This window comes from Nelumbo lutea, chromosome 3 (genome assembly GCF_056320005.1).
Source record: "Nelumbo lutea isolate HS-2025 chromosome 3, American lotus-T2T, whole genome shotgun sequence".
NCBI lineage: Eukaryota > Viridiplantae > Streptophyta > Magnoliopsida > Proteales > Nelumbonaceae > Nelumbo > Nelumbo lutea.
In genome coordinates this window covers 114,236,652-114,258,488 of record NC_142686.1, presented here as the reverse complement: position 1 = coordinate 114,258,488, position 21,837 = coordinate 114,236,652, and the positions used below count along the sequence as shown (strand labels likewise).

At 37.7% G+C, this 21,837-nt stretch overlaps 1 protein-coding gene and 1 pseudogene across 2 annotated transcripts; one reads left to right on the top strand and one right to left on the bottom strand.

The window, feature by feature from the left end:
* Positions 1 to 1,330: 1,330 nt before the first annotated feature.
* LOC148867779 (pentatricopeptide repeat-containing protein At2g21090 pseudogene) lies at positions 1,331 to 4,034 on the top strand (annotated as a pseudogene). The gene has a single exon (XR_016110787.1). The product of XR_016110787.1 is annotated as a pentatricopeptide repeat-containing protein At2g21090 pseudogene (transcript).
* Positions 4,035 to 4,375: 341 nt separating this feature from the next.
* LOC148867778 (importin subunit alpha-4-like) lies at positions 4,376 to 11,717 on the bottom strand. The gene is made up of 10 exons (XM_088981125.1): positions 11,028 to 11,717; positions 10,335 to 10,431; positions 10,148 to 10,239; positions 9,915 to 10,046; positions 9,617 to 9,802; positions 9,349 to 9,512; positions 9,077 to 9,155; positions 5,788 to 5,916; positions 5,247 to 5,374; positions 4,376 to 4,928 (listed from the first exon to the last, which is right to left on the bottom strand). Exons 1-10 carry the CDS (start codon positions 11,241 to 11,243, stop codon positions 4,550 to 4,552), a joined length of 1,602 nt encoding a protein of 533 aa, XP_088837251.1. The 5' UTR covers positions 11,244 to 11,717; the 3' UTR covers positions 4,376 to 4,549.
* Positions 11,718 to 21,837: the final 10,120 nt, after the last annotated feature.

Sequence of the window (21,837 nt, the reverse complement as noted above, 5' to 3'; positions counted from 1 at the left end):
GTTCTCGGATCTCAAATTTGAGATTGATTTCTCTGTAACGTCTGTACTGTAGTTTTCTTCTCTATCTCAGATTTGAGTTCGTGTCTCAGACTTGATCTCAAATCTGAGGTACTGTGTTTCTCTCCTCTGCATTTTTTTTTTTCTCTCCTCTACATTTTTTTTTTTAACTGAGTCATTGTCTGGGTCAAATGAATTAACGGTTCAATCGCTCCAGCCAATGGTTTTTTATCCAAGAACAGGTTAGGAGTGAAACGGAACCGGTTACTTGGACGGTTTCTTTGCTGATCTATCCAACCGTTCGGGTCAATGTCGATTCAAAAACATTGATGAAAACATACAAGCAAGGTTCAAAGCATTGACACCTGTTAATTTATGTGTTTTTCTATAAATTTTTGTTTTTTTTCTACAATTTTATTTTCTAATTTTGTTTTTCAATTTCTATAGTTTCTAAAATTTGAAAGTATTTTTTTTATTTTTCTTGCAATTTCTATAATTTTTTATATTTTATGTATTTTATATTTGAAAATATTTTTTGAACATTTTCCTTTTTTTCATGTCTAAATATTAAAATGATAATATATTAACACCTGTTAATTTATTTTGTATATATTTATATTTTTCTATGAAGGTTAAAATGGTAATATATTAACACCCGTTAGTCTGTTTAACGTCAAATTAATGACATGGTGAATTTTAAACATTTTGAAAAGTTGTGGTGAGTTTAAGAAAAATGCCGAAAAGTTGAGTTTTAGACAATTCCCCTTTTCTTTAATATGGTTAATTAATATAGGATTAAATGAAAGAATAGGAGTTAATACACTGAATATAAGGCTTAATAAGATAAAATTGATTGAATAGAAATGTAGTAGTTAAATTACATTATGCTCTCACAGTTAAAAAGGGGCCAAATTTAAAAAGTAGGTATATTCTAATCAAAATTAGAATTAGGAGTTAATATCTTAAATATAAGAATTAATGAATGAGATTTGAATAAGGAAAAATTTAATTGTTCAAATTACATAAATAAATTCAAAAATTAGGGTATTTTAATCAAATAGTAGTATATTGATGTAGAGTTCACGTTTTATTGAGTGGTTTTGCACCTTAAAAAATGAAGGATCTACTCTGAACCAACAAAGCTTAAGAATCAATGCAAAGAGAAGAACACCGTAAAGGCTCACAGTGGGGCCGAATTACGTCAGTCCCGCTTTGCTCCATTCACCTCACCCTACGTAGCTATGGTTGAATTCACATCTGCGCCCCACACTTGGATCAGGTTGGGCTGAGCGTCTGATAAATTTTGAATGAATCCGAACCCAAAACCGAGTCCGATGTAGTTGAAATTCTCTATGTGGCTCATTCATTGCATGATATGATCAGAATTGCATCCTTTATTTGACATTTCCGTGAGCAACCTGTGAGCTATGCTCCATGCCTCCATTCAGCGTGTGGATGATCAACCCAGAAGATAAAATGTGTGGATTCGAATGGAAAAATCTGGATCCGGACTGCCCACCAAAATCAGACATTTTGCTGATGGTCCCAAGCTGACGGCTTAGATCAAGGGAATACGGAGCTTCCCGTCTATCCATCTTTAACTGATACACATACGACCTCCGCTGCGAGCCTGTGACGGTGGCGCCCTCCTATGTCATCTCGCTATATTTATGCTTTCGCGACGACCCACCTGAATCGCATGATCAATGGATATGTTCGTAGTGGTCATCTGAATGAGGCCCGAACCCTGTTCGATCAAAATATCGAAGCCCGGAATATCATTTCTTGGAATTCGTTGATTGCTGGGTATGTTAAAAACGATCAAATTCGGTTTGCTCAGGATTTGTTCGATCAGATGCCCAAGAGAGATGTTGTTTCGTGGAACACCATGTTATTGGGTTTCCAACGTACCAATGACCCAGAAAAAGTTGTTCAATATTTCATACAAATGGGAAGAGTTGGACTGGCTCCGAGCGAGTTCACATTGTCGATTGTAGTGAGCGCCGTTTGTGGCAGGGGTTTCCGACATCTGATCCCGCAACTTCATGCTCGTATAGTTTGTTCAGCGTTTGGTTCATGCGTTTTCGTTGGATCAGCTCTGGTCGGAGGTTATACTGATTTGGGGTGTTCGATATCTTTACGTCGAGTATTCGACGAAATTCGCGTGAAGAACGTAACGTCATGGAACGCGTTGATATCAGGTTATATGGATTTGGGTTGCTTAGCTGAGGCTCGTAGCACTTTCCAAGCAATGCCAGAGAGAAATGTAGTTTCTTGGACTACTCTGGTTAATGGGTTTATTCGCAATAAGAAGCTCAGCGAAGCTCGTCTCAATTTCGACAGAATGACAGATAGAAATGTGGTTACATGGACCGTCATGATAAGTGGGTACGAGCAAAATCGCCAGTACACAGATGCTTTAGAGCTACATCTCCTAATGCGTAATTCAGGTGTTCGACCGAATCACTTCACCATCTCTAGTGTTCTGAGCGCTTGTGCAGGTTGTTCGTCGCTTCTCATGGGCCAGCAAGTCCATTCGAGCATCTTGAAGTCTGGTTTACCAGTTGATGTCATCGTGTCAACCTCACTTGTTGATATGTATTCAAAGTGCGGAGACGTCTGTGCAGCATTTTGTATCTTCAATTCCATGACAGACAAGAACTTGGTCTCATGGAATTCAATCATAGGAGGTTACGCTCGACATGGTCTCGGAACGAGAGCACTGGAGGAGTTTGAGAGAATGATAAGCAGTGGTGTGAGGCCTGATTATATTACATTCATAAACGTATTGTCAGCATGTGGGCATGGAGGGCTGGTTGAAGAAGGTGAAAGATACTTCATGTCTATGGAAGCTAAGTATGGGATCCAACCTCAGATTGAGCATTACGCATGCATGGTGGACATGTTTGGCAGAGCAGGTCAGCTTGAAAAAGCAGAGAAATTGATCAAAGAGATGCCCTTTGAGCCTGATATAATTGTGTGGGGGGCGTTACTGGGAGCCTGTGGATTGCATTCTAGTTTGAAACTTGGCACCTTTGCTGCAGAAGAATTGTATAAGTTGGAACAGGGTCATCCTGCTATATATTCTATGTTATCAAAAATCCATAGTGACATGGGAGTATGGAGCAGTGTAATTGAAACGAAAGAGAGGATGAGAGACATGAGTGCTAGAAAGCAGAAGGCGAGTAGTTGGATTGAGCGTATTCTGCCTTTAAGATGACGAAACGCATAGAAAATTCTAATGCCCATAACAGTAAATCCTAACATTTCTTTTTCAATATACAACCATGTAGTATATTGTATATTGAAACATTGTACTCAATCCAGATTCAGGCCATATGCAAGAGCAGTATTGATTCAGGCCAACATTGGATTCAACCCAGATTTTTATGAGGTACAACCCATGCAAGAGGTAGCAAATAAATGGCTTCAAAATCTTCAAGTAGAACCAAGACTTGCTGCAATGGATTTTTGGTAAATGGGTTGTGCTTATGAGATTAATATGGGAAGCGAGAAATGCCAAGTTCTTTCTCGATGTAAAATGGATCCCAAGATCACCTTATGAGCTCTTAATTGAATAATGCAAGACTGGCATGACTAATCATAATGCAAGAACCTTCTCAAGTTTGCAGACTGGTGTTGGCTTCTTGATATTATCTCCTAACAAAAATGTTGTTGCAACAATAGGAAAACAATTGATGGTTCAACGTTCAGGGCCCAGAAAGGCGGAAGGCTCTAGATTTTCATCTGCGAAGAGTTCAAGTTTTTACAGATTTTGCTAAGTTAGCTTCTCAGTATGTTGTCGATCTGTTTGATAGTTGTAAAGTAATATTAATATATATCAAAAGAGAATGTAATATCATAGCTCATACAATAGCAGGAAAGGCTAGGCAAAGAGATGAAATATCTGGAATCTTCACCAAGTTGGTTGTAAGAATCCTTTTTTTCGGCCCTAGCACGGCATGGAGATGTAAACTAATTTCTTAATGAATGTTTATCTTGAGTTTTGCCAAAAACAAAAAACAAACAAAAAAACATGTAGTAATTTACTCTGGCTTACAATTAGTCCTTTGGCACGGAACAGATACTTCTTTGTAGATACAACACTTTCTCTTTTCCTTTTTCTTTTTATCGTGTTGTGGATGGAAGCAGAAAGAAACAAGACAGTTCCACATTAATTCTCATATACAGACGGCAGCATGGCTTAAAATTGGGTATCTCCAAAAGAAGTACAAGTTACCATGTAAGGAATGATTGATGAACGAGGAGCTGATTATTTTTGCAGCTTAATAACATTGTTCATCATTGGACCACCCTTTCCATAATAAATATTGGTGCCACTAAAACCTAAAACAAAACTAGAAATAAAACTGAAAAATAGAAAGTCAAAAGACCATAGGCTTTAACTATTGATAACATCCAACCAAGATGAATCTAGTAGGAGTCAGACCAAAAATACTGACCCTTGGAACGTAAAACAATGTCAAAACAAACAATTACAGTTTTTATAAATCTCAAAAATTAGGATCTAACTATTGCTCAGTTGCCCGCTTCAACAAAATTTGAAGCCACCAGAGGGAACATCGGGCTGACTGTTTCCAAACTCAAAGCCCTGTTGGGTAATTTCCCCATCTTGAAGATTCTGTTCTTCCTCTTCTTCATCAACCCAGTATCTCTCCAATATCTTCATCGCCTTCTCATAAATCTCATTGTTGTCATGGTTCTGCAGATTCTCAATTTTGTCCAATCCCTCACATTCATCAATCATCTGTGCATACATATTCACCCCATCAGTCTTTCCCAACTCTTTGTCAGCCTCACCCACCTTTAAAATATTCTCAAGGCCCTCAAGGCACACAGTTACAATTCTTAGATCTGGGCAGACTAGAAGATCACAAAGTGGCTTGATGCAGCCTTGGCTAACCAGATATCTGCAAAATTTAGAAAAAAAGAAAAAAAAAGAAAGATGTATTGATCAGTAATCAAAATCTGAGTAAATATATAGCATGACAACAATAGCAGCATCAATGGTGGCCCCTTGTATCCAATGAATACCTAAATTTCTAGTATTTAAATTTGACCACACAGTTTCTCTTTGCCCACCACAATAATAGTAATAACAGCAAAGAAAACAATACTTTTTTATGAGTAGCAAAGAAATCTACATCATTTTTCTCTTTATGTTATATGCACCCATCAAGAAAGCAAAATTATATCAAAGAAAAAGTTGGGTACAAAAAGAATCATACTGGATCTGTTCATGGGTCCCCCCAGAGGTAGCATTTGAGATGGCCCATGCAGCCTCCTTCTTGATTTCAAACTCTGCATGTTGAAGTAGTTGCACTAAAGGGAAGATGATATTGGCATCAATAACAGCCTAATACACAAGACAAGGCAGATAAATTTGAATGCCATCCTACTATTGATGATAAATGAGAAGTAAAAAGAAAGATGATCACTACCTTATTGAGTTATTGTATAGCTAATATAGCTTAAAATTAGGGCATCCCAGTGCACGAGGCTCCCACCAATGTGGGGGTCTGGGGAGGGACAGATGTATGCAGCCTTCCCCTGTGCATACAGAGAGGCTGTTTCCAAGATTTGAACCCTGGTCACCCAGGTCACAATGGAGCAACCCAACCGTTGCACCAAATAATTGTTATGATAAAACATTGCTCATATGGCAGAAACTACCAAATAACTGCCATGGGCTCCCCAATATCCTAATTAATGGAACTCCTCATTGTAGAATCATCATTAGATTAAAATGCACAAATGACAAGAATTTACCTGTATCTGACCTCGGTTCCCTGCAGTGATATTTGAGATTGTCCAACATGCTTCCTTCTTGATGCTTTTTTTGTGATTTTGTGTGAGAAGTTGATAGAGACAGGATAGGACTTGGTTTTCAATTACATACTGAACAACATAATTCACAAATTATTTTCACATCAACAGAGAGTACACAATAAATGCACAAGAACTAATATATGCATATATGTTTGTGCCAGTATAAATATATCGTCTGTGTATGTGTGCAAGTGCAAGCACACACACATTCATAAGTAACAGAATTCAATGGAAGGGAGCAAATATATAAAGCTTCATTTCTAAGCAAATTTCAATCACCAATAACAGTCTTGATATTCACTAGAGAGCAATGTTACCTTATTGAATCTTCCCAAGACATTAGTTTATTTTTGTGTTGTGATAAGAGAACCAAGGCTCTGGGCCCATACTGGAGCCCATGAGGGAGTTTTTCCTTGTTAGAAAATTTCCATTAGTTGCAATTTCCTCACACATGTTAGTGGTGTACTCTCTTCCAACCAGGATGCCCTAAAGCTGACTCTTGTCATTGTTCAAATATGTATTGCAAGCAGATCAGTTTCTTCCAGAATTCCAATGTTTCTTTCATTCACTTGTTGATTGCAAGTCAAATTACAAGTTCCTGATCTAAAGTAAATTTACAGAAAATTCTAATTTCCACTAAGTATTCAAAAAACCATTGAATAAAGAAGCCAGCATATTTCCTCAAGAATTCCCCTCACTTCACTCCTTCAAGGTTCATTAGAACAAGAAAAATGGAGGATTTTACATACATGTTAGTGTATGGCCTGACAGCAAGACATTGTTAAATGTACATTTGGGAGTGATTTTTGGCCTAAATGGGCTTCTGAAAAAGCCACTTTTTGAAATGGGTTTTTTGAAAAAGTACTTTCTTATTTCTTAGTGTTTGGCTGGTCACCAGTATTTTTGTTCAACTAGCTTCTTCCTAAAAGGCTAAATGGAGGTTTTTTCCCTGCTTTACAAATGGGCTTTTTTTATGCAAAAAGCCCATTTTGGGCTTTTTCACCAAACAATTTTTTTACTGGCTTTTGGCTTCTCCAACATGAAAAGAACAAAAACCCATCTTTTTATGAATGAGTAGCACAAAAAGAATACCCATTAGAGAAGCACTCCCAAATGTGGCTTAAAAAAGCAGAGCATTCCCCACTCAGTCAGCAATAAAAGAAAGCACACCCCTCCACCATTAAAAGTAAAAGAACTAATAAAATTTTAAAAGAAAAGATCTGTAGTAGGCATCTCATAATCCGAACTCCGATTCTTGCAAGGAAAGAGGAAAAACCTTCCTCCAATATGGTCATAGTATTTGAAAAGCACGAAGCACAATTAAAGTTCAAACTGAGGCACAAAGCAAGGTGTGCAGTTGACTGAAGCAAACTGCCACTTTTTGAAATCAAAAGAAAACTTGAAACACAAGAATATGTAAATCCAAATTCCGAAATAAGTAAGATATTTCAAAAAATCTTATTAACTTAATTGGCTAGAGCATCTTGTTATTAACACAGGTTGTAGCCTTATATGTTCAAGCTCCATATAGGCTAAACTATTTAAACTTTACAATTTGTACATAATAGATACAGCCCACAATATCAAAAAAAAAAAAAAACCCATTCAGCATTAAATTCAAGGCTCGTTTATCACAACATGGTAACAAATTGGGTGAGCCATAATTAGGTTCAAGTGAGACGCACACACACCAGCCCGTGATCTTTGCAGCCCAGATGACAAACACTTTGAACAACAGAGATTAAGGTTCTCTGTTGTTCAAAGTGTTTGTCATCTGGGCTGCAAAGATCACAGACTGGTGTGTGTGTGTGTGTGTGTGTGTGTGACCTGAACCTAAGACCCAACTTGTTATCATGTTGTGATGAGCAATCCTTGAATTTAATGCTGAATGGGTAATTTTTTTGATATTGTGGGCTGTATTTATTATGTATAAAGTTTAAATAGTTTAGCCTATATGGTTAAGGTTCTCCAATTATCAAAAGAAAAGAAAAAAAAAAACAGAGATTAAGGTCTCAGTCTCTCAGGTTTTCTCAATTCCATGGCCACAATCATCTTGTTATATCACCACATTCAAAGTAAAATATTGCAACTCATAAGCTCCAAGGCGAAACTTGGTACAGACCACTTCTAAATACCCACATGCCAACTGGGCAAAACAGCTCATACGCATTATCATGGACCAGCTAACCAGACCTCAACTTGACCTGACTCAAGCTCATTGCTACATCAGTGCTGGAGTTTTTTCTTTCTTTCTATATTTTGAACATTATTAAAACGTGACAAGCCACATTGATTTTTTAGTCTCTCAGGTATACTATTGTGGCAGTCCAATGAGCTGGAAATCATTCAATTTGACATGACTGAGGAAGTTATGGCTAGAATACAAACACCATACAAGTGAATTACAAGAAATTCTTTTTTATGGTTAATCCAGCTTTTAACTAGTCTTACTAGTTTTATTCATTCATTAAAAAAAAACTAGTCTTACTAGTTTTGAAATTTAATTTTTGTAGGAAACAACTCAACAAGTTAGATGTGATTTTATCTAAAGAATTAAAAGTAGTAATCAATTCTAAGAAAGCATATTCATATTCTTTTGGTATTTGTAGAAGAGCTTCCATATACAAGTATGATGCTTAGGACAATTTAGAAGCCTTTTACTCTCCTGTATAACACCGAAGTCTTAACAAAGAAAAAGAAAACATAGAAAAGATGTTGTCTTGAGTATAAAACTACATGTGCTTGTATATAGTGTCAGAACACTAATATTCACATTTTCCAAAATATTATCCAACTCTTCAAAGCAGCAAAGGACAAAAGTGTTCTGTTAGACCTACATTCATGACTATAACGTCCAGGGTTTTGTAAACTTAGAAGGAATTACAAGGGAAAAGATATTTCCAGGTGCTAAGAGAAATGACTTGAACCACCAAATTTAGAGAGAGGGAGGGGGGAGGGGGAGAGAGAAGAGGAGATACAAATATCTGGAATTTGAACTGGCTGAATGGATACAAATTGACAAGGCAACTGGACAGCCATAAACATCTACATCTGCTAATATAATTTGAGATCCAGGAGTGGGCTACAAAGCCTTCTAGATATAAGTATAAATAAACATAATAATTTATTTTCAAAACCAGTGTGTAAGAAATCTCTAAATTCTTAATTTATTCATTATGATTATTTAATGGAAGAAGCAATTATAATCCCGGGTACATAAACTAGATACCTGAGTCTGAGCATCATCTCCTGTGACAATGTTTCCAACTGTTCGAAGAGCAGGTATGAGAACTGTAGGTGACGGATGACTGGTATGAAAAATTAAATTAAAAAAAAAATATTCAGTAATAATAATTTAAGTACTTCAGGAATATAAACATAACATAAATAACTGAAGCGAAACCAGCTCTCTGGAGTGGGGTACAAAAATTATCATGCAAGAAGCTATAACAGTTCTGAAGTATGAACTACATATTTAAAAATACGTAAATAGAATCTTACAGGAGAAGCTCCACAAGTCGTGGACAAACGCCTGCCTCAATTACTGCCTGAATTTTATCATTTGTGCCATCAGAAAGATAAGATAACGCCCAACAGGCATCTGTTAGAACTTCTTCATCAGTCAAGTGGATAAGGTGCTGAAGGGCTGGCAATGCAGGCTTAACCTGGTAAAAGGAAATTGAGAGAGTAAATTAACATGTATATGAATATTTGAGAGATTATGGAAAACTAATTCTAGCAGAATTAATTAATCCTGCAAATACCCCACCTGGTCAAATGGTGCTGGTGGCTTGCCACGACAGAAGTTGGATAAAGTCCAGGTAGCATTCCGCAGCATAGATAGCTTTGAGTGTTCATTTAACTGAGCCAGTAATGGCATGAGTGCACCATGACCAAGAACAAGATCCCTACATTGAGGTGAGTCTCCTGCTACATTACCTAAAGCCCATACAGCCTGTTCAAGAGAAAAATGGTAGGAATATCTGTTATATTTACAAATATAGACATATATACATAACGCAAGTAGTCCAACACAAGGACCAAAAATGAAGGAGCCTAAAATCAACCTGTTCACGAACGTCATCACTTGAAGAGCTAAGAAGCTGCACAAATTTAGGAACAGCACCATGGTCAATGACAACACGTGTATGTTCTGATGTCCCAGATGCAATATTGGTCAAAGCCCATGCTGCCTCAAACTGCACAAAAAGGTTTAATCAGATCTAAAAATGGTTAGAATACAGTCCCTTGCATAAAATACACAGTTGAAAGAAGAAGGGTGGTTACAAATAGTTCACACCTGCAGTTGAGGCAGATCATGCCTTCCAAGAAATTCAACAAATCGGGGGACAACACCTGCTTTGATTACTTCTTCAATAGGAGGGCTACGTTCTGCATAAATATGTGAACCAAAATTCCATAAAATAATCAGATAAACAGCAAGGAAAAAAAAGCCAAATTTCCAATTTGTTAAATTGCAAATATACCGATTGACAAAAGTTTTCTGAATTGAGTGGTTGCTTCCAATTGTGAAGCAGGATTATCTGACCATACTCCTTGTACCATTAAAGGAAGACTTTCCAACTGTCAGAGAACACCAAGAGCCAGAAATGAGTGCCAACAATATAGCTAATTAGAACAAGAGTAGGAAGTGAAGGATATCTCTCATTTTGGATACAATGTATACTGTTACTTCTCAGAAGTAGAATAGGATACTACTAACTTCCCTGAGGGTTTAGGAGAAGAATGAATTCTCATTGTTGACTTTACCTTCTTTTCCCTCTTACATTTGATTATAAAAAATGAAATTTGAAAAATTACTAAAAATAAAATTTTGAAAAAAAAATAAAGATTCTCAATGAGATTTAGAAAATACACATGCAAGTCGGGTATTTCTTATAAGATGGTTCTTTCTTTTTTAAAGCTTCAATTCTTCTCTATCCTTAGAAATAAAAGAAACAATTGGTAGAGGAAAAAAGAGAAAAAGTCATACATTTCCCAAATAACACATCGACTCCAGAACGCACAACAAAAAACATAGAAGTAAAAATAAAATTAATACAGCACCAAGAAATGCAGAACCAGGAAACATTGTAAGAAGATGTAAAATCGGAAAGATTAAAACACCAACCATCGATAAACAAACAGTTACCGAGTTTTTGAACACAAATAGGGGATACCTTTTTCTCGATCCCCGGGGCGGCTTGAGAAAGCTCGGTGGGTTGCTGGGCTTGAAGAAACCCTTCTCTACGCTTCTTGAGGAGATTGTCCTCCCGTTTGTTTTTTCTGATCTCAACGAGATTGTCTTCTCTCCTCCGCCGAGCCTCGTCTCCATCGACACCAGTTTTGTAGGATTTCTTGCGAACTTCGGTTCGAGAATTGGGTCGAAGAGACATTGTCACTTAGATCTCTCTCTCTCTCCCTCGATTACTCTGTATTTGTAAAAATCCCTCAAAGAAATGAGAGAGTCGATTGTCCGTTGGTGTAGAAGAAGAGAGGGAAATGATTGAGTGATGAATTTGTAAGTAGGCAACTAGGCAAGTGTGAAATTAAAATTGCTGCTCAGCCAAACCTTGCTCCTCCCCGGGGCTCCGGAGTTCGGCCCATTTGCAGTTGCCGTATTAATTTACCATAATGCCCCTTAGATTAAAAAAAATTCCATGGTGCACGCCGTCGGCCGTTACCTGCAAGCTGCAAAGGATCCCAAATTCCATGGTGCACGCGTTTGGATGGTACAGAATTACAGCTGCTAGGGATGGAGAGATGGGCCCATAAATAGACCAAATTTGTCCTTTCTTCCTTATCTAGTTTTTTTTTTTCTTTTTGATAAATTGTATATTAATATTTTTTGATGCAAAGGAAGGAATTAACCCAAACCCCATTGTGCTTTGGGCTAGTCTCTCAATTTAGTACTTGAAAAAACAAATCACTGCAGTATTTGAATTCTCTAAAAACTATCAATTTAGTCTAAAATTGTTAATCAACAATACATGACATGTAAAATGATGCAAATTTCCTTTAGGTGTTGAATAGGCGAAATAACTCTGTTGAAATCAATTTTTGCATGGAATTAAGTACACTGTTTTTACTTGACCGATGCTAAAATACTTGAGAATACTTTTAAATAGTAAGATATTTTATAAAATATAGGAATAGCTTAAGTATTTTAACCTTTTTCTTTATGTTTTTTTTTTTCACTTTGTGAGTTTATGTATATAACCCAATAACCCCAAAGATTCATGTTATGATCACAAAACTGAATTGGGCTTCATCATCTTAAAAAAATTCATAAATAAAAATATGAACTGGGTGGTGTATAAGTATAACTAATTATATGACTCATTTGGGCCTTACAAATACGATGGAATAGATGAGATAACAGTACAAATGCAAATATATGCAGTGCAAATACATACAAATTAATACAAAATACAAGGTTTTGTACTATATAAATTTATATTTCTACTCCTTCCAAAGTGAACCTAATACTTAAATGAAGCGTTGAAAGCAAGAAATCATCTATTTAATTAAGTTGCCAGTTTGCTAGGACAGTTTGGATCATCAGCCCCTTTGCCCTCACATTCAGGCCTTTTCTTTTGCGTTTTGGGTGCGTTCATGGATCATCTCCTCCTTATTTATTTGATTATTGATGGAGGGTGATTTGGCCCAACCTCATGATAAGGGGACACGTGGACATGACTTGACATACGTGACAACTCAGCATAACGAGCTCGCTACAAGCTACAACTCAGCGTAACGAGCTCACTATAACCCTGATAGCTCGTCGCAAATGGCAACTCGCTACAAGATGGTACTCCGATACCCCGAACTAAGACTCCCAACTAGAGAGCACCCCGAGCTAAGAGTCTCCCAAGTAGGGAGCATCCCGAGCTAAGACTCTCCCAAGTAGGAAGCATCCCGAGCTGAAGACTGATGAACCTACAATTTATCTATAACTTTTTAGGACTTTAGCATGGATTTTTATGTCGATTTTATTAATTTTTGCCTTAATTTAGCTTAATGCTAAGAATAAGTTTAAGGGGTAATTAATCCAAGAAAATGAAGGAAAAAGGCAAGAAAATAAGGTTCAAAAAGACCAAATTCGGCCCAGCCCGGTTGTGGAAGCAAGAGAGAGCACTTCGGCCCAAGAAGAGCAAATGGATTCCTTGAAAAAACCCAAGAAAAGAAAGCTTAGCTAAGAATAGAATTCGGCCCAGCAAGGAATGCCCATTCTCAGCCCAAAAGAGCAGCTCAATGTATAACTATCATGTGCTAAGAGAGAGCCTAAGTGCAGCCCAAATAGCAGCTCTTAGGAGGCTTTCAAGAGAGCTCTAAAAAGTTCAAGAAAGGGGTGTAATACACCCCATTCTAGAGGCTTCAAGAAGGGGCAAGAACCCCCTTGAAAAACTATATAAGGAGGCCTCTAGGAAGTGAGAGAGGTGTTCAATTGCTGGAGATGAAGGCTCTCCCACTCTTAGAGGTTCGTCCACCTTGAGAGAAGAGAAGAGAAGAAGGTTAGGCGCAAGGAAGAAGAAGAAGAAGGGCTGAAGAAAGTTTAAGGCAAGCAAGCTAGAAGAGAAGGTGAGTTCGAAATTGGGGGTTTGTGATTCAAAGATCATTTATAATAACTCAATTGTAGTTTCATTCTCCTTTAATTTGAATTATGTTTCTTTGTTATATTTTCTTTCTTCTTTCTCCTTCTTCCATTCTTCCTTGATATATTTCAGCTTGTAAAATTTCAGTTCAGCAATCTAATTCTTTTTTATTCATTCGAATGGTCATGAATTGTATTTGGAGTTTCTTGAATAAGGGTGTCATTGTAGATTAATTCGGCCAACTAACCTTCAAAACTCATATCTGAATTCTCAGATCTGAGATTGCAAGATCTGAATTGCTTGAAAGAGAATTCAGATTTGCAATTTTGAGATTGGCCGAATGGATCTAAAGCTTGGAATTCCTAGAGTGCTTGAGAGAGACTCTAGGAATTCAGATCTACTATTTAAGAACTGAATTGGATGCAAGATTAGAGATAACTTGCACAATTCAGTTTTGAATTGATGCTTTAGAAGTGTTTGAAAAATGCATGCATGGGGATTAGATTCTTGTTAGAGATAGAAGAATTGTCACTCATGCATAGGATGAACATGCGCTTGAGAGAGGCTATTCATGACCTTGGGGTTTCACCAAACCAAGGCTCAAATATGATTTATTCGAATGATCCAAATTGATAGATTGCTGAATTCTGAGATTGACATTTACTGATTACTCTTCTAACCTGATTTGAAGGCAATTAGACCAATGATTTAGATAGATTTTAATTTAGGATTTTTTTTAGCTTTCATTAAAGTTTTGATTTATTTGTTAATCAGATAAGAAATACTCAATTTAGTATTGATACTTGTTTCCTAAATCCTCGTGGGAACGATACTTCACTCACTACTTTATTATTTGAACGGCTAGTGCACTTGATAGTGTCACAATGAGCCACACATCAAAGGCACCTCGGGTTAAGCTCGTCAACCCCCCTAATTAGGATAAGCTCACTCCTACCTAAACTTAATTAGGCTACCTCGGAGACTTACCTCGGGAGAAGCACCTCGGTGCATCACCAGTAGCTCGTTGTAGAGCACCCACGTCTCTCGCCTGGTGGCGGTGTGCCTACCAACCCTAGAGGTTGTTTCTTGTCTGGCAGGACCGTACTCTACAACGATCACCTTTGCCCGCCAGCACAACTCTGACAAATAATGGCCAGCTACTCTAAGCCATTATTTGACAGCAGATCGCCACAATAGGGATTCGGAGGCAGTTACACCTGACATGTCAGAAGACCAGTATATAAGGACCCTGACCCCCAGGGGCGAAGGTATTGCGTGATCATCACTCTAGCTCTTTAATTTCTCTGCATCTCTCTATCTCTTTCTCTCATAGCTTTCAGTCCAAGTTACTAACTTAACCATCGGACTGTTCTCACTGGGTGAGCCCCCCGGGATCCTTCATCTTCTTCCTCACAGGGGTCTCTCGTCCGTCACCAGCTAGGAGCTCAGCCACTTCCAGCTAGGAGTGACCAGATCGCGCACCATCAATTATGATGATGAACAGAACCATTTGGCTTCATTCGGTGTGCAAGATCAGTTCTAACATCCTTTGAATATCTCTATATTTATATTTATGTGTTTTATTTCATGGAGAGATATTCCAATGTGAGGCTATAAAGGTTGTTTGAATGGGCCTTTTAAATCAGTTATGCTTCAGCTTTTCGATGTAACTTTCAAGTCTGACTACTCATTGGAGCATGTATTCATGGAATGTTGTATTGGCATAGTTATAAGCTTACCCCACTATAATCGATGTTGTTTTTTTTAAATAGTATCCCTCATCAAATCCGTTTTTTCGGACCAAGTTTGATATTTGGTTAAAATGTTTTTTTTGGAAAAACTTTTCTCAAACCATGTATTGAAAATGGGGAAATGTGTGGTATGAAAAGATGTCTTCTTTTGTGTTTTCTCCCATTTTTTTATTATTATCGTTGCTTAACACCCTATAGAAGTTATTACTCTTTTAAGTGAATAGTACATCACATCAACCGCTCTTTTCTTATAGAGATGATAATAGCGAGATTCGAAACCACACCACCGTTGGAACATCTCATCCGTGCACCAATTGGGCTATCCTCAGTTGGTATTTCTCCTTTTTTTTTAGGGACTCTATCTAAATAAGGGCAACTTTTGGGCCCTAATATCAATAAAAATAATCTTTTTAACATAATTTGTAGAATAGGCTAACTTTTTTTTAATATCAAATAGGGTAGAAACGATGTTCATTTTCTTCTTCCTCCAGACTGCCGAACAAATCTCCCCACCTCCAATCTCTCTCTCATTCTCTTTCCCTTCTTCTTCTTCTTCTTCTTCTTCTTCTCTACATCTAAGTTGTTCCAAACTCAAAGTAGAACTGCTATGAGTTATTCTTTTGAAGCAATTAAAAGAATACATGGAACACCGTACCAAGTACATAAATCGGTGGTTTGGTTCCAACTAGTAAGCCTGTTAGAGGCATTTGAAGCAGTTTTGAACACCATTAAAGCATTGAAATCGGGATTGGAGGAGGTCTATGAGTATGCTAAGTGGATAAGCGAAATATACATAATGAAATGCAAAAATGCAATAGTGGGTGTCACCATTTTTGTTTGCAGCAAGCTAGCAACTACAAGGGTGAATAAAAAAGTAGAGATCTATAATCAATATTTATTAACCTTGGGGGAGATTTGTTTGGTGGTTTGAAGGAGGAAGGAGGTGAATAGTGTCTCTACCCCTATTTGATATTAAAAAAAAAAGCTAGCCTATTTTAATAATTATGTCAAAAATATTATTTTTATTGATATTAGGGCCCAAAAGTTGCCCTTATCAACTACAATCCCTTTTTTTACTATTGTTAGCACAAAGGAAATTTTCTTAAATTACCCCTACTGTTTAGCTAATGGGTTTCTAGTAGATAAGGGCAACTTTTTGCCCTAAATATGAATAAAATATAATATTTTATAAAATAACCAAAATAAGGTAACTTTTTTTGAAAAATATCAAGGAAGGGCAATGACACTATTCGTTGTCCTTTTTCCACTCTTAGCCTTACCCTCACCACCTATCTTCTTTCTTCCTCCTCTTCTTCTTATTCTTCTATGCGAGTTTGTGTGTTTGAAAGATTCAGAGACAGAGAGAGATGGGAAATTGCTAGGCTATAGATGCAACAACATTGGTTATACAACATCCTGGTGGTAGAGTAGAGAGATTGTATTGGCCAGTGACCGCTAGTGAGGTCATGAGAACGAACCTGGATCACTACGTTTCTCTCATAGTCATAGTGTGTCTCCCGGAAAAGGAGAAGAGTGACGATGCCATCCGTATTACACATGTTAAAGTACTCCGCCCTACTAATACTCTTGTTCTTGGTCAAGCCTATAGACTCATCACCTCTGAAGAGGTTATGAAAGGCTCTGGGCTATAAGGTATGCAAACATGAAAAAGAGCCAGATGGAATCCGTCCAAAGGCAACCAAGAATGACAAACTCAAACTTGCACGGTTTAGGATCTGAAATAAGAGAAAGGAAGAGCAATTTATAGAATATTAGTTAGGCAGCTAGACATAAAAGACACCGACCAAGAAGAGGGACAGCATTTACGCCATCCGCATCTACTTCTGCAAGTGCAAAGTCAAGACCATGGAGGCCCTCCTTACAGAGCATAGCCGAAGCCAATAGGTGATGATGCTTCTACAAATTTTCAGTCCATTATAATAGTCAGAACAACCAAAAAATACAAAGGTAGAGGAAGATGATGAATAATGTTATTGCCTTTCCTTGATATTTTTCCAAAAAAAAAGTTACCTTATTTTGGTTATTTTATAAAAATATTATCTTTTATTGATATTCAGGCAAAAAGTTGCACTTATCTATTAGAAACCCTTAGCTAATTGACAAACTATACTCTTATTGTTTAACTATTGTCTTAGAGTACCCCTAAGTTTTTTTGACAATTGGCTAGCTCTACCCCTATTGTCAACGTCCACTGATGTTTTGTCAAAATCCGTACATTCACGTGACATTTAATTTTTTTTTTAAATCGAATATTACCCTTGTCTCCTTCCTCTCAACCGGCAGCCCCTACCTTCTCCAACCTCTCTTCTCTCTCTCTCTCTCTCTCTCTCTCTCTCTCTTCCCACCATCTTTCTCTTTCTTCCTGTTCTTCTTCTTCAAATTCGACATTGTTATTTCAAGTTGGATGTCTTGAGACTAAGACAAGAGGGAGAGGGAAGCGGAAGGGATTGTTTTAGAGAAAACAAATGGAGAGGAGGAAAGAATTGCAAAGGGTTGCCTTTGTCATGTTACTCTTTGCTCCCCTCTCTCTCTCCTTCCCATTTGTTTTGAACCATTTAAACCCAACCACAACTCCTTTCTTACAACCCCAACAAGCTCATGCCTACATTCTTACTGGGTCAGTAGTCTAGAACGGGATTTGACCTGCTTTCCCCAAGCTTGGTACATTTTATCTTTGAGGTGAAGGCCACTATTGGAGATACTCGCCTTGGAGAGGAGTACTTTTTGATAACCAAATGGTGAACCATTTCGTTCAAGAGTTCAAGAGGAAGCACAACATCAGTGGAAACCCCAAAGCTCTGAGGAGGCTGAGGACATCATGTGAGAGGGTCCTTCTGTAGTGGAAGCCCCAAAGCTTTAACCGTTCTCAAAATCCTCATTGCTCTCGTTTCCTGTGCCAGTACTCCACTTCCATTACCTCATTGTGCTTATTCCTCTGATGCTTAAGGTGATGGTGAGGAGGGTTTATTGATCAAGAAAACCAGAGAGCTTGGCCGGGAGGTTGGTTTGATGAAAAAACAAGAGGAGGCCAGAAATGGATCTATTGTTGCTCAACCATCTTCTAATTTCTCAAGGAGTTAGATTCCGATGGCAGAAGGGGAGGACACCTAGATGAGTGGATCAAATCGGTTTTGAGAGAAGGCAGGTGGGACGAGTTGGACGTCGAGGAAATTGTATAGGTATCAGCATCCGGTATTTTCGAAGGAGACGTACTGCTAGACGGCCAAGCAGTTTCGTCTTGCTTCACCACCTCATCCTGCTCTCCGACAAAGAACCTGCTTCAGCTCATCTTGCTCTCCAACGAAGACGAGTGAAAAGACCTCGAGCAAAAAGAGGGCTCTGTCTGTGAATGGAGGGAGTCTCGGTTGGAACCACCATCACCTCCGCCTATGCAAAGACAAGGCTACACTCATTTTATCTTTGAGGTGAAGGCCACTATTGGAGATACTCGCCTTGGAGAGGAGTACTTTTTGATAACCAAATGGTGAACCATTTCATTCAAGAGGAAGCACAGCATCAGTGGGAACCCCAAAGCTCTGAGGAGGCCGAGGACATCATGTGAGAGGGTCCTTCTATAGTGGAAACCCCAAAGCTTTAACCTTTCTCAAAATCCTCATTGCTCTCGTTTCCTACGCCAGTACGCCACTTCCATTACCTCACTGTGCTTATTCCTCTGATGCTTAAGGTGATGGTGAGGGAGGGTTTATTGATCAAGAAAACCAGAGAGCTTGGCCGGGAGGTTGGTTTGATGAAAAAACAAGAGGAGGCCAGAAATGGATCTATTGTTGCTCAACCGTCTTCTAATTTCTCAAGGAGTTAGATTCCAATGGCAGAAGGGGAGGAAACCTAGATGAGTGGATCGAATCGGTTTTGAGAGAAGGCAGGTGGGACGAGTTGGACGTCGAGGAAATTGTATAGGTATTAGCATCCGGTATTTTTGAAGGAGACATACTGCTAGACGGCCAAGCAGTTTCGTCTTGCTTCACCACCTCATCCTGCTCTCCGACAAAGAACCTACTTCAGCTCATCTTGCTCTCCAACAAAGACGAGTGAAAAGACCTCGAGCAAAAAGAGGGCTCTGTCTGTGAATGGAGGGAGTCTCGGTTGGAACCACCATCACCTCCGCCTACACAAAGACAAGGCTATAGTGAATACGGTTCTGCTTTGTCGTCCATTCAGTTGTCATCTGCCTTTCTGAGCTAGGAATCCAAAAAAGGCAAGCTACATTCACCCTACGTGAAGATGGAGCCACCGAGTCCACCCTGACTCTGCCTTACGTTCGCCTTGCTTTGCCATCCACTAAATCTCCAGAGTCCACCCTGCGTGAAGATGATTCTCAATTGTAGCTGAACTCTACAAGGGGGTTTAGAGAGAAATCATCGTTTGTATCGCCTCTACAGGGGAATCATCGCCGCTCAGCAAGATGTGTTCCTCTACCTATTGCAAGGATCAAGTGGGTCTCTAGGTATCCAGTTCAGCAAGTGAGTTGTGACATTTGAAGAAAGATGGATGGGATTTAATGGAAGGGTAAAATTGATATTTCATTATTTAAAGACGATGATAATTATCAGAAATAGTAGGGATAGTGTAAGATAATAATTAAATAATAAGGATAGAGTTAGCTAATTAACTAAACAGTGATGATAGTTTAAGAAATTTTCCATTATGCTGTAATGAGAAAAAAATGCTAATGTGGCAATAATAGTCCCAAAAAAAACATTAGAAAACAGTATGCCAATTCAGCACTATTTTTTCAGAGAACATTTATTTGGAAATAACATTGATTCCAAACATTGCCATATCACTTGTGACATTCTGAATTTTTCTTGAGACCTTGGGTCAGTTTCTCTTTTGTCATATCCGTCACGGTGAGAGTGTTAGAACTTCCTGAGGAGGCTTGGTTTTGCCATAAAAGTCCCTTATTTTTCTTATCAAGATGGTGTCTTAGTAACAGTTCGTGGATGGGAGATTCAAGCTCTAGGCATGATTCCTTTTGGTCGCTCTTATAATTTTCTGATGTCAGTTTTTTTTTTTTTTTTCCACCGGATCCCCTCTGTTGTGGGGTGGTAATGATGTGTGGCCATGGTTATCCACGCCTATGTCTACACCAATTTGCACTTTTATTGCCACGAGGGATTTATTCAGCTGGCTTTTACTGCATGAAAAAGGCCTATAATGAGATGATGTAGCAACAGCTAGGCCAATTATATGGACCCTTTATCTTGACCTAAACGTGAAGACTTTTGAATAACGCAAGGCTGTGTTTGGTTGGAGTTTTTTAATGAATTAATTTTATGAAAAATTTTAAATAACTTCCCTTCTACTTCATGTTTCTCTTATTTTCTGATAAACCAAACACAGCCTAAAATAAACCATTTTTACAAATCTATCAGCCAAGCTTGGAAAGAGAAAAGGGGAGAAGGAAAAGGGTGCAAGAATAATATAGTGCATGTGCACCATGGATTTAATGATGCATCGGCCACCCATAAAAATTTACTTTGCCGCCAAGGCAATCACCTTTCAAACAGGTAATAAAGAAAAAAAAGGAATAATTAGACTTGTTCGAGCCTTTAATCACATAAGCAATTATATGAAAGGGTGCAATCTCTTTCTCTCTCTATATGTATGTATGTATAAACAACTCACTGAAAAAGGTATTAAGTGTTAACCACCTTATTGTAGGTGTCATCTATTATAAGAATATAAGGAATAAATCAAAGCAACAACCCTAATGGGAGAAAACCCTTTTTTTCATATAAGCAAGCTAGCTATAGAGTCCAGAACAAAATCATCAGGTTTTCATTGTATAAATCTCAAAAACGTTGACTTTTCCCCCTTTCCCTTAACTCACATAGGACATAGCTAACCAAATAATGAATTCAACAGGAAAACAAACATTTTGCATCATGAGTTTTGCAATTTTGTATTACCTGATGAGGATTGAGGATTAGTTCTAGCAATTCTTACCAAAATGTTAAAAAGTTACAATCACTATAGAAATAAAACAACACTCAAACTAATCATACAATTGACAAATTTATACCTTCAACATTTATTTTATACATATGTATAGCATAGACATGGGAATTGATCAATAATGAAACTGCCTACTTATCAAGGGCAATATTATATGAAATTTAGGCTCAATTTGGAAAGAATATAAATACAAATATGTACTGTTTTAGAAATATCAAATATATATATATATATATAAGGTTTTATATTGTATATATTTGTATTGTACTCTTCGCAAATGGAACCTTAAGAGGTAAATCAAGTACAATATAATACTATTATGAAGGATTGATAAAACTGTCTTTAACAAATCAGGAATTCAGGATATGTTCAAATTGCATAATCCCACTTTGTACAATGTAACTTGATATATAGATAAGTAGATGGATTGGAGTTTATTTCCTTTATTCGAAAGAGCCCTTGACCACTACATAAAATCAGGTTGAGTATGAGCCTGAAAAAAAAAATTTAAGTCTTAATATAATCAGTGGGGTGCTCATTCAAGGAGAAAAAAAAAATCAATGGATTGATATAGGTAGGTGGAGGTAAAAGGGGCCTTTAATTGGTTCAAACCCGTTTAATTGCAGGCTTTAAATGATGAGTTCTCA